Below are 19,816 nucleotides of genomic sequence, written 5' to 3' on the forward strand. Positions count from 1 at the left end.
GCCCATCCGGGCTCAAGAAAGGTGCCTCTTTAGTACAAGCTTGGAGTAGTTTCCTTAGACTGTTTTCTGGTATGTCAAGAGGAGTACAGGCCGGATCACGGTACACTCTGTCGGCTATCATCCCGATTGTTTCATCCACAGGTGCGTTGGTAAACAGTGATGCTACGTCCAACGAGGCTCTTATCCCTGTGGCCCGTGTTCCCCGCAGCAAGTCAACAAATTCCTTTGGAGACTTCAGGCTGAAGGCGCAAGGGACATAAGGAGTCAGCAAGCCATTGAGTCATTTCGCCAGTCTGTACGTTTGTGTGGGTATCTGGCTGATGATTGGCCAAAGTGGGTTTCCAGCCTTGTGTGTCTTGACATTTCCATATGCATATCCAGGTTTATATTCCCCAATAATCTTTGGCAAGTGGAGTCCAGATTTCTTGGCGTTCACAGTTTCGATCAATTTGTTGACCTTTGCTTTCAGTTCGGCTGTAGTGTCCTTCGTTACCCTTTGGAATTTAGTTTGGTCAGAGAGCATGAGGTTCATTTTCGCCAGATATTCGTTTTTTTAAGAATGACGTATATTGGCGACTTGTCGCCTCTCCTGACAACTATCTCCTTGTTCTCACGAAGGCTTTTAGCTGCCGCTTTGAGCTCGGGAGACAGTATGGTGCTTCTGTAGTTGCCTCGATTCTTTCCTCCTTCCGCAATAAGTTTTGCTTGTAAGGTATCTCTGGTGGTGACCTTCTTTTGTGTTTCGAGGTCGAATATGTCGTCCAACAGAATCTCCAACTCCACATTCCGGGCCATCTCACTCGGTCTGGACATAACGTGACAGTTTATACCCAGATTTAGGAGAGTGACTTGGTCCTCAGTGAGGTTGATTCCTGCACACAACACCGATACCCCCTATTAGACTATTTTACAGGAACTTCTTCTCCACAGCCCATAAAACGGAGGAAAGGGTCCTGAAAGATATTGTCAGTAGAAACGTTATCCCTACAGACAAAAATCAGATGATACAACTGACGATTTACTATAAAACCAGAAAAACGGCCAGTCTACTCATGAGAAACTCTCCAGACACAAAGCAGAACGCTTTAAAAGAGACCAACGTCGTCTATGCCTTCAAATGCCCTCTTGGGGACTGTAAGCCTAAAAAAAACAGTATATAGGCATGACAACAACATCTCTTTCCAGGCGTTTAACGATGCATAAGCAACAGGGCTCCATTAAGGAACATATAATCTCTTCCCACAAACAAACCATCACCTGAGAAATCTTAGCAAACAACACAGAAATCATCGATAGATACAGCGATAGCAGGCGGCTTGACATCTGCGAGGCACTACACATCAAGAAGTCAACACAAGCAATCAACAGCCAATTACTACAAAACTATATTTTACCCACTTCAAGACTCCGCTCCAATATAGAAGCATCAAGAAATATGGACCAATAGGCTTTCTACAATTACTTCCATTCAATACCTATTGTTTCATGTTCTGTCTTGTGTTTGAATTTAATACCCATTCAATACCCATTGTTGAAAGTTTGTTTTCACCTCATCCACCTCACCCAAATGTAGATATAAAATCGAAGATGTGTAAGCTCTATTCAGTTTCAGTTGTGTGTTTGTAAACTAAAGTCTTTGAAAATGTAATAAGTTTTACGAAACGCGCTCAAGTGTCGCCTCAGACTAAAAATAAAAATAAATTTTGGAGAATTGATCTTTGAATTACCATCAACAGTGAAAAGAAACGTAAGAAAGATCGAGAAAATTCGTGTTAGAATTATTAATCTTACTTTTTCGGTCATATTTAATAATATATATTATTAATAATATATATTCTCTGGCGATGGTTTGGTTCGCCAGAGAAATCCTAGTAAACAACACAGAAATCATCGATAGATACAGCGATAGCAGGCGGCTTGACGTTTGCGAGGCACTACACATCAAGAAGTCAACACCAGCAATCAACAGCCAATTATTGCACAACTATATTCTACCCACCTCAAGACTCCGCTCCAATATAGAAGCATCAAGAAATATGGACCAATAGGCTTTCTACAAACACTTCTATTCAATACCCATTGTTTCGTGTTCTGTCTTGTGTTGATGAAATTAATACCCTATTAATGCCACCCCTTGTTCTGTCTTGTGTTGATGAAATTAATACCCTATTAATGCCACCTCTTGTTCTGTCTTGTGTTGATTAATGCCACATCACCCCTTCCACCTCACTCAAATGTAGATTAAAAATCGGAGATGCGTAAGTTCTATTCAGTTGTGTATTTGTAAACTAAAGTCTTTGAAAATGTAATAAGTTTTACGAAACGCGCTCGTGTCGCGTCAGACTAGAAATAAAAATGAATTTTGGAGAATTGATTTTTGATTTACCTCCAACAGTGAAAAGAAATGTACGAAAGATTGAGAAAATTCGTGTTAGAATTATTAATCTTACTTTTTCGGTCATATTTAATAATATATGTCTACAGGAAAGACTGCTACCAAAATATACTAATATATATATAAATATATATATATATATATATATATATATATATATATATATATATATATATATATATATATATATATATATATATATATATATATATATATATGTATATATATATGTATATATATATTATAATATAAAAAAAATAATAGGGGTGGTAAAAGAAGAAAAGATTAAAGTATTCAGTGAGAATCCACAAGCTCTTCTCTGAACACTATTTATTTTCGTCTTCGAGGATGTGGATCCCTTTAATTAAACCAGTGGTGGTACCCCTAAATATATATATATATATATATATATATATATATATATATATATATATATATATATATATATATATATATATATATATATATATATATATATATATATAGGAAGGGAGTACCACCTCTAGCTGGAAGAAGGGGGACCCATAGCCTCGGAGGAAACCACGCATAACGCATTAGAGGGAATGTTTAGATCCCCTCCAATACAGTTTCTGTGTGCTTTTCTCCTACCACCCCCTTCCTTTTTTATTTTTTGTGCTTTATTATGCATTTGATGGTTACAAGATATACATGGGTTGATACAAAAATAATAATGCAAAAAGGTGCTTAAAGGTTATGGATCTCTTGAAGAACACAACAATGGGAAACATTGATGAATGTCACAGACGGGTTCGATCATTGTTGCAAGTCAAACACTTCTTCGAATTCCTCTGAAGTTGGACTAGTGCCCAAGACGCAACAGGCATTTCCCCTCTGAATCGCAACACTGAGGCGCTGGAACAAGAAACTTTTTGCTCTCTGGTCTTTTGTAGCGCTGATCAATTTGTCCCCCAATTCCTTCAGGAACTTCAATGCACATTTTCCCCACGAACCGAGGGTCTCCGAGCCGATCGGAACAAAGCTGTAGCAGTGTGCTAGACCTCTGTATTTAATAATTTTCTGCGATTCCCTGAAAGAAGCAGCACCACCGCTTTCACGTGTGCTGTAGTGGAGGTAGGTACTGGCCAGTGTGGCAGCGCACGTGTAGTCCCATACCACTTGCTTACCATCCTTCCAAGGTAGCAAGGTGACCCCATCAGGGCGCTTCTGAGGGTTGTTAGGTCTGGATAAGTGTGGTTCTCTTTGTGCCGGGCAGCGGGCTGTGGCGAGGCTCCTCTTGATGATGTCGTTGACTTCTTCATGTCTTGCAATTTTACCCTGTGATTTACGACATACCAGACCATGACGACCATATTGGTCTGCCATCGCAGTTCCGCAGATGCACCTATGTTCGGTGAGGATGGGGGCGGCAAGGCGAAGGGCAACTCCAATGCGGAGAGCGTCATGACTGAGGCGAGTTCCCAGGGCTGCATTGGGCACAGCAAATAAAAAATCCCCGGCGTGGGGTGCTGTTACCGCTAGGAGGCGGGCTTTGTTTTCAGCATCAGCGTTGTCAATCATTGCTGTGACAGTCTTTTCCATTATGGGGCTATCCCAGTGGGCCTGCTTGTGGTCTTTTGGGACTTGTGGTCGGGGTTGAGGGTGTGCAATGGTGTCCCATTGTCTGGCTGCTTCGATGAACGTTTGATCATGAGTTCCCGCTGTCTCTCTCATACGCTCTGGTAGGATCTGCCCTACCAATTCGTTGGCTGCTGTACATGAGGATAAGAATGCTGGAAGTGCTACCTCAGTTGCCTTTCGTATGCCTATCCCTCCAAATCTCACTGGTAGTGTTGCTTGGTCCCACTGACTGTCATCTAAATCTAGGTTGAGCGCCTTCCTGAATATTGACCTGAGGAGCTCATCATATTGATTTAGAAGTGGGTTGCCAAAAGTTGGTGCACACCTTAAGAAGTATGTTAGCCTGGGCAGGGTAAGGCACTTTGTGAGAAGGTAGAGGGCATCGTGGGAGTCCAAGTCCCCAATTCTCTCTTCCATCCTCTTTAGGTCTCTAAACTTTTCGTCAAGGACTGCAGCAATGGCATTGTGGCCCAGTGGTGCTCCGAGTAGTGTGCTGTCGGTAGGTTTAACGACTGAGGCTTCTGGTAGAACTGATTTCACTGCTCTAATGATTACTTCACTAGATGCAATAATTTCGCACTTGGAGGGGCTAAGAACGAGACCCATGGACTCCCCCCGTGTCTTCACCAGCTGTAAGTCTTCTAGCAGGGAATCTTGTGTGCCTGCCAGAGTGCCATCATCCAGGAACCAGATGTTGAGCTCGCTGGACAGTCTGGTTGTAATTTCTCGAACCGCTATGCAAAAGAGGAACGGTGCAAGTGGGTCACCCTGTTGAATTCCCTCTGCTGAGGTGACTTCATGTTTGCCAAACAGGAGGGTTGAGTCTTTGCTGTAGCCTGCTGACACAAACGGGAGAATGCTTGGGCAATATTCCTGGACTGCAGTGAGGATTGCTTCCCTTTTGACCGAGTTGAAAGCGTTTTTAAAATCTAATTTTACTACTGCCTGGTCTTCAGTAAGAGAGCTAATGTAGGCTCGTGCAGCATGAGCCGCTGCTTCACAGCCTTGGGGGACTCCAAACCCCAGCTGGTTGGGTTGCAGCATGGTGGCTGCTTCCGTTCGGATACTTCTGACAGCAGCCCTTGCAACTAGGCGGCGAAGGGTATTACCAACGGCAATGGGTCTGATTCCTCCCCCCTTCTTTTTGAGGGCACATAGGGATGCACCAAAGAAGAATGGCAACGTACCTGTGGACGAGACAATCGGAATGATAGCCGACAGAGTGTATCGTGATCCAGCCTGTACTCCTCTTGACATGCCAGAAAGTATTCTGAGGAAACTACTCCAAGCTTGTACTAAAGAGGCACCCTTCTTGAGCCCGGATGGGCACATGTATAAGCAAGTAGATGGTGTCGCCATGGGTTCTCCCCTAGGTGTCCTGTTTGCAAACTTCTACATGGGTACCATCGAGCAAAAAGTCTTAGTCGACATGAACTTGAAACCGGCCATATACTGCAGGTATGTTGACGACATTTTTACACAGGTACCTGATGTCAGACATCTGCAGGAGCTGAAGGAGGCATTCGAGCAGAGTTCCGTGCTGCGTTTCACTTACGAGACAGAAAAGGATGGGAAGCTGCCTTTTCTAGATGTAACAGTCATGGAAAAGGGCGGAGGTTTCCACACTGCAGTCTACACTAAGGAAACAAACATAGGAATGTGCCTAAATGCCAACAGCGACTGCCCCGACAGGTACAAGAGGAGTGTTGTTAACGCATACGTCGACCGTGCTCTCAGCCACAGCTCAGAATGGAAGCAAGTCGACGAAGAACTCTGTAGGGTAAGGCAGGTTCTAGTCAATAACGGCTTCTCCAATGGTTTCATCGAAGACATCATAAGAAGGAAAGTGAAAAGCCATGCAACCTCTGAAGAGACAACTAACACAACACCTATACCCCCTATTAGACTATTTTACAGGAACTTCTTTTCCACAGCTCATAAAACGGAGGAAAGGGTCCTGGAAGATATTGTTAATAGAAACGTTATCCCTACAGACAAAAATCAGAGGATACAACTGACGATTTACTATAAAACCAGAAAAACGGCCAGCCTACTCATGAGAAACTCTCCAGACACAAAACAGAACGCTTTAAAAGAGACTAACGTCGTCTATGCCTTCAAATGCCCACTTGGGGACTGTAAGCTCCAAAAAACCCAGTATATAGGCAAGACAACAACATCTCTTTCTAGGCGTTTAACGATGCATAAGCAACAGGGCTCCATTAAGGAACATATAATCTCTTCCCATAACCAAACCATCGCCAGAGAAATCCTAGTAAACAACACAGAAATCATCGATAGATACAGCGATAGCAGGCGGCTTGACGTTTGCGAGGCACTACTCATCAAGAAGTCAACACCAGCAATCAACAGCCAATTATTGCACAACTATATTCTACCCACCTCAAGACTCCGCTCCAATATAGAAGCATCAAGAAATATGGACCAATAGGCTTTCTACAAACACTTCTATTCAATACCCATTGTTTTCTGTTCTGTCTTGTGTTGATACTTTTAATACCCTATTAATATCCCCTGTTCTGTCTTGTGTTAATGCTACATCATCCTTCCCACCTCACTCAAATGTAGATATAATATCAGAGAGACGTAAGTTCTAATCAGTTGTGTATTTGTGAAGTCTTTGAAAATGTAATAAGTTTTACGAAACGCGCCCGTGTCGCGTCAGACTAGAAATAAAAATGAATTTTGGAGAAGTGATTTTTGATTTACCTCCAACAGTGAAGCGTAATGTACGAAAGATTGAGAAAATTCGTGTTAGAATTATTAATCTTACTTTTTCGGTCGTATTTAATAATATATATATATATATATATATATATATATATATATATATATATATATATATATATATATATATATATATATATATATATATATATATATATATATATATATATATATATATATATATTATATATATATATATATATATATATATATATATATATATATATATATATATATCGTACCTAGTAGCCAGAACGCACTTCTCAGCCTACTATGCAAGGAATATTGTGATTTCTGTGTGTATTGTAGAAGCCGCCTTTATCCATAACCTTAGAGTCGACAAAGAATTTCAACATTAGGACAGGTAAATGATAACGGAATAGGCACAGGGTTAGTAGACGAGATGTTAAAAGCTAGTCCTCACTTCTTCGTAGACAATGGCTAGTGCGCTAGTGCATACGCGGTTATAGTTACGTTACCTCTCAGATACGCACCTGTTAGGTAAGTACCGAGTACGTGATATTTAAGCTGCACGGCACATGATAGTTAGGGAACACAATAGTTGATGGGTAAGCTACTCAATAGATGATTGATGACCACTACAATAGATGACGGATGGCCACCACAACACATTACGGTTCCCTAAACTGCAGCAAAATCTATTTCGACAGCTGCCCTGCAGTCATTAGCTCACACATATTAATTACATTTGAATTCTACGGTTGACTGACTTCAATAATGCATTCTTCAATTTGCTCTTCAACTAGATACTTTTATAAAACAATTTATGACAGTTGCAGTGGCAACTATTCTCTCTCTGTAGGGAGAGAGAGAGAGAGAGAGAGAGAGAGAGAGAGAGAGAGAGAGAGAGAGAGAGAGAGAGAGAGAGAGAGAGAGAGAGAGAGAGAGAGAGAGAGAGAGAGAGAGAGAGAGAGAGAGAGAAAGAGACAGAGAGACAGAAAGAGAGAGACAGAGATACATTTATCTGTAGGTCAGGGCTAACTTACCTAAGATAAGAACGACAAAACACAGTAGCAGCGACCAGCTCTCACTCTCCATGCTGGCCTCGATCGATCCCCCGTCTCCCTGGTGTTCTTCTATCACTTCTTCTCTCATTAATCAACTGTTTATTGACCGTCTTCACTTAAATTTAAATTATAAAGTTAGTTATAGTTTTTAACATATATGTCATATTTGGTTTGGCTGCATATTATCTTGCATTTCTTCCCACTTTACATATTCATATTGTTTAATTTTTTGCTCCATTGCTAGCTTGAGTATTTTTATTATCTACTTTTCCTCTCATTATTAGTGTATATATGAGAATTATGATATTTCTCAGGAAGAGGAACGATTCCTCCTCATTTTGCACTTTCTCATCACTTCATATTTTCTGTTAAGGCACCAATAAACAACCCTCAAACACGGACTCTGACACCGCCACATCTTCTCTGCTTAAGCAAGTTCAGACCACATCCCTGCATCTTCAGCACCAGGGAGGATTAAAGGATTAAATCCGATAAATCTTGATCAAATCCGTGCATCATCAACACCGTTGGAAACGGATTTATTTACGAATCCGCTCTGTACTGGCCGTCAGCACTGATGAAAGGCAAATTTTTACCAGACTGTTACATCATTAAGATCGAGAGGAGTGGAAGCAGCAGCATCCGGATGTGCCAGAGGCTGGGGGAGGACTTAGCATCATTCCTCTCCCGTTACTGTTCTTCCCAAGCCTTGAACACTTGATCAGAAAAATAATTGTTGTGTTTATTACGTTAGATCGCTGGGATTTACTTCACATGAACACTTACTCTGAATAATAGATTAATCATTGGAATTGGTACACGTTTTAAATGAAATGAACATATATGGGGGGGGGGGGATAATATTGATTTGTTTGTCTTGTATACCTAATTTTGCCTCGACCTTCTAACTTGTGTTATAGATTCCAAGCAATTAATATATAATTTGCAGCAATAAACGCTATGTTGCAAGAGTTATCTCCAATGAGCTATAGAGAAAAAGCAATTTCACTAAAAGAATATATATATATATATATATATATATATATATATATATATATATATATATATATATATATATATATATATATATATATATATATATATATATATATATATATATATATATATATATATATATATATATATATGAGAAAGCTGCATGAACGCGCAAGCCATATATCACTAAGAACTCTTTGACCCGGCCAGGATTCGAACCCATGCCGTCCAGGATCACCCCTAAACGTACACAGTACCGTGACCACCGCACCAATGATCGTCTATAAGGATTGGTCAGTCTTGGCGCTTATTAACTAAGCTCCCTGACTGACCAATCCCCGACGACACTCATGGATCCATTTGGGTACAGTTTTTCATCAAATTCTGGCGCATGCACGGGCCGCACTGAGTCTAACATGTGTGAGAAAGCTGCATGAACGCGCAAGCCAATCCTTATAGACGATCATTGGTGCGGTGGTCACGGTACTGTGTACGTTTAGGGGTGATCCTGGACGGCATGGGTTCGAATCCTGGCCGGGTCAAAGAGTTCTTAGTGATATATATATATATATATATATATATATATATATATATATATATATATATATATATATATATATATATATATATATATATATATATATATATATATATATATATATATATATATATATATATATATATATATATATATATATATATAAATGTAGAAATGTCCACATTTCTGTCCACACGAGTGGATGTGAAGAGAACTAATGTCAGTGGAGATGGGTATGATGTGAAGATATATTTAATGAAGAGTGTATGTGGCCTTCTCACTCTCATCACAGTGATGAAACGTGACAGGAAAAGTGTGTGCGAGAAAAACAGAGAGATAGTGTGGCTTTGTGTGGGGGAAGAGAGAGAGAGATAGTGTGGCTTTGTGTGGAGGAAGAGAGAGATAGTTTGGGTTTGTGTGGGGGAAGAGAGAGAGAGAGAGATAGTTTGGCTTTGTGTGGAGGAAGAGACAGAGAGATAGTGTGGCTTTGTGTGGGGGAAGAGAGAGAGAGAGATAGTTTGGCTTTGTGTGGGGGAAGAGAGAGAGAGAGAGAGATAGTTTGGCTTTGTGTGGAGGAAGAGAGAGATAGTTTGGCTTTGTGTGGGGGAAGAGAGAGAGAGAGATAGTTTGGCTTTGTGTGGGAGAAGAGAGAGAGAGATGGTTTGGCTTTGTGTGGGGAAAGAGAGAGATAGTGTGGCTTTGTGAGGGGGGAAGAGAGAGAGATAGTTTGGCTTTGTGTGTCATAATATTCGCTGTAAGGTCAACATAATTATGTAAACACAAACATGAGGTGTTGCACTCTCCATGGCTTGTTTGTAAATAGAAAATCCTTCTAACTATCATGAAAAAGAAACATTGTAAACCACAGAAGAATGTGAACCACTTTTTTTGAGCGCTTCGATTGTTCAAAAACACTCAAGTGTTCGTTTTCCCTTCCTATTCCCCCAGTAGTAATTATAGGGACTTGGTTTTGAAGTTATTTAAAAAAATGGGTTGATGGTGTTATAGGGAAGCAAATAGACGAAGAGTTATGGTGTACTGAGGCAAGAAAAGGCTTTAAACTTACTAACAAGAGTCAGAATTAGCCTTTTTCTGTCCTTATTTGTTAGAAATAAAATAAAAATTGACAATCCTGGAAATAAGTAGTCGTCACTGCTTCTAAATTTTATTAGCATATTTCAAAACATTTAACAAAATTCGCACGATATAAGCAAAATTTAACGTTAAAATAAATCAGCGTGGGTGATGTAGAGAGTGAACAATGTGATCCACATAGTAGACTTGGAGTAAGGACTGGGAAGGCGTTATGAAGAGGCAATATACCAAGAACAAAATAAGTGAAAACTGTAGGTTACCACTCAACACATTCTCCTGGTTATATAGTACCTATTATGACGGTCGTCAGTAGTCAGAATTCGTACGTTCTTAGGTTTTAGATAGTAATATAGTGACTAGTAAGTAGTTTAAAAAAAAAAAAACATCGATTTTGAACCAAAAAATTATTTGCAAAAACACACCAAAAAAAACAATAAAAAACATAACATATATGAGCATTCATGAATTATTTAGAGATAACTAATTCAAAAATACCTAAAATCGAAAAGTCCAATTAAAAATTAATTTAATCCCAAAAACTGTGGGTGTTGAAATTTGTCAAAATCAAATCAGAGCAAATTAAAATTCCTCTTCGTCACATCGATATAGAAACCTTAACTTATTTACAATTTACTCCCCCCCCCCAAAAAAAAATAAATAAATAAATAAATACATAAACCCACTAAAAATTATTTAAACCTAATAAAATTTCCCTACCTGCCAAAGACATGTACATCAGATAACACGAGATAATCAGTAAATATCAAAGATAAAGAAACTAGTTAATAAATACAAGGATATACACAACCAGAGGTTTACCTGGCTTTTGTCCTAGACTAAAGTGTACTTTGGTGGTTGGTCAGTAAACTATTGAGGTGGCCATTGTTACCAATTGTGGTAGCTATTATGGCCAATTGTGGTAGCTATTATGGCCAATTGTGGTAGCTATTATGGCCAAAATTGTGGTGGCCACATAATGCCTTTTTCACGGTTGATGGACCTTAAGCCCAACACCAAACCGACAAACGAATTATTTACAAAAAAATTCGTTAAACGAATGCAAATGTGTGTTTTTTCTGACATATTTTCATTCATTTTCACGGGGACAGTACGCCTGTGTATATATAATTTTACTTTAGGCCTGTATCGAGGTCCTCTCCGTGGCCGAATTATTGATTTTCCTCAAGATGCCACCCACAACAGTTTGCTTTCTCCCGGGTACCTTATTTAATGCTAGTTGAGCAGAGGTATTAAGTGAAAGAAAACGTGCTAAACCATATCTGTCCTGCCCTGGAATGGAACCCTAGATCCCTGAGTGTGAGTTGAGAACGAAGCCAACTGCAAGGGAGCTGTAGGGAATTATCCTCGTATCCACATATCCCTACTCATTATCCTCATATCCTTACCAAGTGCTATATATACTATATACCGAACCTTACCTGGCGTAACCAAATCTAGGTTAACCTAACCTTACCATATCAAAAGTGGCCTAACCAAATAAATCTTAACCTGAACCTTAACTCTCCTAATCTAACCTAATCGACAAAGATTAAAAGATAAACCTTCCCTTTTTCTAGTATAATCACTAAATAATCCTTCTATTTCCCTAGTATGGTACCTAGATAATCCTCCCATTTCCCTAGTACGGTAACTAGATAATCCTCCCATTTCCCTAGTATGGTACTTAGATAATCCTCCCATTTCCCTAGTATGGTAACTAGATAAACATTCACTTTTTTTCTCGATAGATGGAGCCTAGAGCCTAAAAAAGAGAGACAGCAGCTCAGGTGAGGAAGAGAAGATTGAATCCAGCCATGCAGATAGTTATTAGGCTGTCTGGAGCGAGCTTCTCTGACTTGTGAAGAGTGATGTCGAGTGAAAGTAAAGTGAATCTTGCGCTTCTTCAATAAAGTTAAGATCAAGGAAGACTGAGGTCGTTGTCGTCGAGGGCATCTCGACAGTAAAGAGGAACCTGAGGCTCATATAACTTGTTTTATTATATAATTTATTTGTCTGAAATACGAATGACATGTCACAGAAATGTTTATAAATTTCTATTTGTTTTGTTTTAAAATCAGGTACTTGTTGAATTATTAAGTAATCGGCAATTTTATGCGTTTGAAAATATTACTAAAAAGATTACAATAAAATGTATATTATAAGTTTGCAATTTATATTTTTGACCATAATAATGAAATTAATTGACGGAGGATTTTTCCAGACCATTTTTCAGCAGTTTCTTTATTGCTATGTAATACATTTTCTGAGGGAGATTTGGAGGGGGAGAGAGAGAGAGAGAGAGAGAGAGAGAGAGAGAGAGAGAGAGAGAGAGAGAGAGAGAGAGAGAGAGAGAGAGAGAGAGAGAGAGAGAGAGAGAGAGAGAGAGACAGACAGACAGACAGAGATAGAGACAGAGGCAGAGACAGACAAAGACAGAGAACGCTCAGAGAATCTTTCACACACTCTCTTTTTTTTCTCTCTCTCTCCCTCTCTCTCTCTCTCTCTCTTTCATTTTCACCCTAAGTCACTGCTAGTGGCCCTAAACTCCACTCTCCCTCACTACTAGTGCCATCATGCCTCAACCTTCTTCACTGTAGGCATCACTCCTAGTATTTCATTCTTCTGAGCCTTCACCTTCACTTTAATGTTATCGTTACTTTTCTTTCTTCACCTTCGTCACATTTTCAGTGATGTTACCTCGATCATGAAAACTATAGTTTCGCTACTGACAGCTAAAGCTTGCTCCTGACAGCTGAAGTTTTGCTACTGACAGCTAATACTTTGCTCCTGACGGAGGCATACAGACAGTTGACAGCCATCTGGGAAGTCAGGATAAAACACCTTTATTAATAAAGACGTATCAATTAGACTCCCTGAAAGGCCCGGATTTTTTTTTTTTGCCTTCATGAAGGAAGTGAATGAAAAAACTCATTGAGAGAGATTGCTGTACCAAAGAACGCCATTACAAATAACACGACCATTGCCGGAAATCCCAAAATACCAGGGAAATGGGCTGAATACGTCGCGTGCCTTACGAGCCTTACGAGGCAGCCACTCAGAAAATCAGATCGGTCAAAAGGCTTTTTAGAACCAGGGGCCAGATTCACGAAAGCACTTACGCAAGTACTTACGAACATGTACATCTTTCCTCAATCTTTGACGGCTTTGGTTACATTTATTAAACAGTTTACAAGCATGAAAACTTGCTAATCAACTGTTGTTATTGTTATAAACAGCCTCCTGGTGCTTCGGAGCTCATTAACTGCTTAATAATTGTAAACAAAGTCGCCAAAGATTGAGGAAAGATGTACACGTTCGTAAGTGTTTTCGTAAGTGCTTTCGTGAATCTGGCCCCAGGTTGGCTCAGAAAAAAATAAAAAAGGATACTATGTTCTTCCTTCCTGGCCCCACCCAGTAAAAAAATATTGAATGGATTTCAGTTCCCATTAACGGTGTTTAATCACGCCTGAAGTGAACTATGTAGGATTAATATGTTGAGACGGTAGTGGAGTCTGATGTTTCAGGTGTTGATGAAGCTGAGTGCTCGCAGCAGGTGTTTACATGATGATGTGTGTGTTGAATACTGACGTCTTAAGATGGTAAATATGTGGTAATTCGTAGATTCCAGATGAGCAAGTACTATATATTCGCAATAGCTTGGCGCTTCCCCCCCCCCCCCCTAATAGTCCCCTTCCCTTCGCCCCAGACAGCTCTGAATACTGCTGTCTGCGAGACAATGATCACGACATACCGATTCCTCTGAGGATAACTGACTCTCATAAAATTTACTTATTGTAAATTCCTCCTTATAGTCTACCGTAAACAAATGCCATTGGTTTGCTCAGCTGATTTGGCTTGAGTAAACTTCAAGATGAAATTTCAAACTCCATTTGACATACGTCAAATGATAAGAACTTTATCCGCACTAATTAGAATTTTTCACTTGTTCCGTTTAACTGTTCGTACCAGCAATAGAGCTTCCAAATTCACCTTACTCACCTGGACGTTCAGTAAAGTGAATGTCAGCTCATCTGAGCGTTATCTTGAGATCTTGAGGTTATCTTGAGATGATTTCGGGGCTTTAGTGTCCCCGCGGCCCGGTCCTCGACCAAGCGTCCACCCCCAGGAAGAAGCCCGTGACAGCTGACTAACACCCAGGTACCTATTTTACTGCTAGGTAACAGGGGCATCGGGTGAAAGAAACTCTGCCCATTGTTTCTCGCCGGCGCCCGGGATCGAACCCGGGACCACAGGATCACAAATTCAGCGTGCTGTCCACTCGGCCGACCGGCTACCATTCGCTCCCAGCGTTCAGTAAGATGAATATGAGCTCACCTGAGCGCTCAGTAAGATGAATATGAGCTCACCTGAGCGCTCAGTAAGATGAATATGAGCTCACCTGAGCGTTCAGTAAGATGAATATGAGCTCACCTGAGCGCTCAGTAAGATGAATATGAGCTCACCTGAGCGCTCAGTAAGATGAATATGAGCTCACCTGAGCGCTCAGTAAGATGAATATGAGCTCACCTGAGCGCTCAGTAAGATGAATATGAGTTCACCTGAGCGTTCAGTAAGATGAATGTGAGCTCACCTGAGCGTTCAGTAAAGTGAATGTGAGCTCATCTGAGCGCTCAGTAAGATGAATATGAGTTCACCTGAGCGTTCAGTAAGATGAATGTGAGCTCACCTGAGCGTTCAGTAAAGTGAATGTGAGCTCATCTGAACGCTCAGTAAGATGAATATGAGCTCACCTGAGCGCTCAGTAAGATGAATGTGAGCTCCGTCGAGCGCTCACTAAGGTAAATGTGATCTCACCTGAGCGCTCAGGAAGACGAGACTTGCAGCGTTATTTGTGCTCAGATGCACAAGACCAGACTAAGAATGGACTAAAACACTTAAGAGCAGAGTGCCACTTAACTCTCTCCTTAAGTGTTGCTGCCAAAAAGTGTCACTGTCTCTCCCACTTTTTCCTCGTCCATCCTCGTGCTGGAAGAGAATAGTTAACGCGCTTCCCTTGTTCCCTGTCACAGGGTCTTAACGAAGCCCATTCAGTCACTGAGAAAACTGCAGCTAAATCATTTTCTGAATTGCAAGACACATTATTCTTCCACATTTTTTGCCTCAGAAGATACTAATAATATTTCCAAAAGTAATAATTAATATATATATATATATATATATATATATATATATATATATATATATATATATATATAACTGAAAACTCACACCCCAGAAGTGACTCGAACCCATACTCCCAGGAGCAACGCAACTGGTATGTACAAGACGCCTTAATCCACTTGACCATCACGACCGGACAAAATGAGGTGATAGCCGAGACTATTTGAACCACCCCACCGCCGGCACTCGGATAGTAATCTTGGGCATAGCATTTTACCAAATCACCTCATTCTTTGGGGCACACGTGAGGAACACAAATGCGAACAAGCCTGAATGGTCCCCAGGACAATATGCAACTGAAAACTCACACCCCAGAAGTGACTCGAACCCATACTCCCAGGAGCAACGCAACTGGTATGTACAAGACGCCTTAATCCACTTGACCATCACGACCGGACAAAATGAGGTCATAGTCGAGGCTATTTGAACCACCCCACCGCCGGCACTCGGATAGTAATCTTGGGCATAGCATTTTACCAAATCACCTCATTCTTTGGGGCACACGTGAGGAACACAAATGCGAACAAGCCTGAATGGTCCCCAGGACAATATGCAACTGAAAACTCACACCCCAGAAGTGACTCGAACCCATACTCCCAGGAGCAACGCAACTGGTATGTACAAGACGCCTTAATCCACTTGACCACCACGACCGGACAAAATGAGGTGATAGCCGAGGCTATTTGAACCACCCCACCGCCGGCACTCGGATAGTAATCTTGGGCATAGCATTTTACCAAATCACCTCATTCTTTGGGGCACACGTGAGGAACACAAATGCGAACAAGCCTGAATGGTCCCCAGGACAATATATATATATATATATATATATATATATATATATATATATATATATATATATATATATATATATATATGCAAACAAGCCTGAATGGTCCCCAGGACTATATACAACTGAAAACTCACACCCCAGAAGTGACTCGAACCCATACTCCCACAACTGGTATGTACAGGGACGCCTTAATCCGCTTGACCATCACGACCGGACATAAGGAAGTGATAGCCGAGGCTATATGAACCACTTCCCCGCCGGCACTCGGATGGTAATCTTGGGCATAGCATTTTATCAAATCACCTCATTCTTTGGGGCACACGTGAGGAACACAAATGCAAACAAGCCTGAATGGTCCCCAGGACTATATACAACTGAAAACTCACACCCCAGAAGTGACTCGAACCCATACTCCCACAACTGGTATGTACAGGGACGCCTTAATCCGCTTGACCATCACGACCGGACATAAGGAAGTGATAGCCGAGGCTATATGAACCACTTCCCCGCCGGCACTCGGATGGTAATCTTGGGCATAGCATTTTATCAAATCACCTCATTCTTTGGGGCACACGTGAGGAACACAAATGCAAACAAGCCTGAATGGTCCCCAGGACTATATACAACTGAAAACTCACACCCCAGAAGTGACTCGAACCCATACTCCCACAACTGGTATGTACAGGGACGCCTTAATCCGCTTGACCATCACGACCGGACATAAGGAAGTGATAGCCGAGGCTATATGAACCACTTCCCCGCCGGCACTCGGATGGTAATCTTGGGCATAGCATTTTATCAAATCACCTCATTCTTTGGGGCACACGTGAGGAACACAAATGCAAACAAGCCTGAATGGTCCCCAGGACTATATACAACTGAAAACTCACACCCCAGAAGTGACTCGAACCCATACTCCCACAACTGGTATGTACAGGGACGCCTTAATCCGCTTGACCATCACGACCGGACATAAGGAAGTGATAGCCGAGGCTATATGAACCACTTCCCCGCCGGCACTCGGATGGTAATCTTGGGCATAGCATTTTATCAAATCACCTCATTCTTTGGGGCACACGTGAGGAACACAAATGCAAACAAGCCTGAATGGTCCCCAGGACTATATACAACTGAAAACTCACACCCCAGAAGTGACTCGAACCCATACTCCCACAACTGGTATGTACAGGGACGCCTTAATCCGCTTGACCATCACGACCGGACATAAGGAAGTGATAGCCGAGGCTATATGAACCACTTCCCCGCCGGCACTCGGATGGTAATCTTGGGCATAGCATTTTATCAAATCACCTCATTCTTTGGGGCACACGTGAGGAACACAAATGCAAACAAGCCTGAATGGTCCCCAGGACTATATACAACTGAAAACTCACACCCCAGAAGTGACTCGAACCCATACTCCCACAACTGGTATGTACAGGGACGCCTTAATCCGCTTGACCATCACGACCGGACATAAGGAAGTGATAGCCGAGGCTATATGAACCACTTCCCCGCCGGCACTCGGATGGTAATCTTGGGCATAGCATTTTATCAAATCAGTTGTATATAGTCCTGGGGACCATTCAGGCTTGTTTGCATTTGTGTTCCTCACGTGTGCCCCAAAGAATGAGGTGATTTGATAAAATGCTATGCCCAAGATTACCATCCGAGTGCCGGCGGGGAAGTGGTTCATATAGCCTCGGCTATCACTTCCTTATGTCCGGTCGTGATGGTCAAGCGGATTAAGGCGTCCCTGTACATACCAGTTGTGGGAGTATGGGTTCGAGTCACTTCTGGGGTGTGAGTTTTCAGTTGTATATAGTCCTGGGGACCATTCAGGCTTGTTTGCATTTGTGTTCCTCACGTGTGCCCCAAAGAATGAGGTGATTTGATAAAATGCTATGCCCAAGATTACCATCCGAGTGCCGGCGGGGAAGTGGTTCATATAGCCTCGGCTATCACTTCCTTATGTCCGGTCGTGATGGTCAAGCGGATTAAGGCGTCCCTGTACATACCAGTTGTGGGAGTATGGGTTCGAGTCACTTCTGGGGTGTGAGTTTTCAGTTGTATATAGTCCTGGGGACCATTCAGGCTTGTTTGCATTTGTGTTCCTCACGTGTGCCCCAAAGAATGAGGTGATTTGATAAAATGCTATGCCCAAGATTACCATCCGAGTGCCGGCGGGGAAGTGGTTCATATAGCCTCGGCTATCACTTCCTTATGTCCGGTCGTGATGGTCAAGCGGATTAAGGCGTCCCTGTACATACCAGTTGTGGGAGTATGGGTTCGAGTCACTTCTGGGGTGTGAGTTTTCAGTTGTATATAGTCCTGGGGACCATTCAGGCTTGTTTGCATTTGTGTTCCTCACGTGTGCCCCAAAGAATGAGGTGATTTGATAAAATGCTATGCCCAAGATTACCATCCGAGTGCCGGCGGGGAAGTGGTTCATATAGCCTCGGCTATCACTTCCTTATGTCCGGTCGTGATGGTCAAGCGGATTAAGGCGTCCCTGTACATACCAGTTGTGGGAGTATGGGTTCGAGTCACTTCTGGGGTGTGAGTTTTCAGTTGTATATAGTCCTGGGGACCATTCAGGCTTGTTTGCATTTGTGTTCCTCACGTGTGCCCCAAAGAATGAGGTGATTTGATAAAATGCTATGCCCAAGATTACCATCCGAGTGCCGGCGGGGAAGTGGTTCATATAGCCTCGGCTATCACTTCCTTATGTCCGGTCGTGATGGTCAAGCGGATTAAGGCGTCCCTGTACATACCAGTTGTGGGAGTATGGGTTCGAGTCACTTCTGGGGTGTGAGTTTTCAGTTATATATATATATATATATATATATATAAGGAGAAGGTTGATTGATGAAGATTAAGCCACCCAAAAGGTGGCACGGGCATGAATAGCCCGTAAGTGGTGGCCCTTTTAAGCCATTACCAGTATCAAGAGCTGATACTGGAGATCTGTGGAGGTGCGAATGCACCCTGCATGACGGGAGATGTCTCCCTTATGAATGTGTTAAGATGAAGATGAAGCAACCCAAAAGGTGGCACGAGCATAAATAGCCCGTAAGTGGTGGCCATTTTAAGCCATTACCAGTATCAGGAGCTGATACTGGAGATCTGTGGAGGTGCGAATGCACCCTGCATGACGGGAGATGTCTCCCTTGTGAATGTGTTAAGATGAAGATGAAGCCACCCAAAAGGTGGCACGGGCATGAATAGCTCGTAAGTGGTGGCCCTTTTGAGCCATCACCAGTATCAATAGATGATACTGGAGATCTGTGGAGGTGCGACTGCACCCTGCGTGACGGGAGATGTTTCCCGGACCAAATGGTGACCAGATCGTGATGAGGAATGATGATGATGAAGATGAAGCCACCCAAAAGGTGGCACGGGCATGAATAGCTCGTAAGTGGTGGCCCTTTTGAGCCATTTAC

The 19,816-nt window shown here is 41.9% G+C and overlaps 1 protein-coding gene across 4 annotated transcripts in view; it reads right to left on the bottom strand.

Annotated features, from left to right (window-relative positions):
- The window catches only part of LOC123771027 (junctional adhesion molecule-like), a 90,034-nt gene that overhangs the window by 12,445 nt on the left and 57,773 nt on the right, over window positions 1-19,816 (bottom strand). For 2 of the 4 annotated variants that reach the window (XM_045763271.2, XM_069324406.1), the window contains exon 2: window positions 7,750-8,344. The exons of 1 other annotated variant lie outside the window; for it this stretch is intronic. In XM_045763271.2, the coding sequence (XP_045619227.2) occupies window positions 7,750-7,858 (109 nt within the window). In that variant the 5' untranslated portion in view covers window positions 7,859-8,344. Of the gene's footprint in view, window positions 1-7,749; window positions 8,480-19,816 lie in introns of those variants that run through there. One more of the 4 variants, XM_045763261.2, reaches the window with a different exon arrangement.

The sequence above is a fragment of the Procambarus clarkii genome, chromosome 14 (genome assembly GCF_040958095.1).
Source record: "Procambarus clarkii isolate CNS0578487 chromosome 14, FALCON_Pclarkii_2.0, whole genome shotgun sequence".
Classification (NCBI taxonomy): domain Eukaryota; kingdom Metazoa; phylum Arthropoda; class Malacostraca; order Decapoda; family Cambaridae; genus Procambarus; species Procambarus clarkii.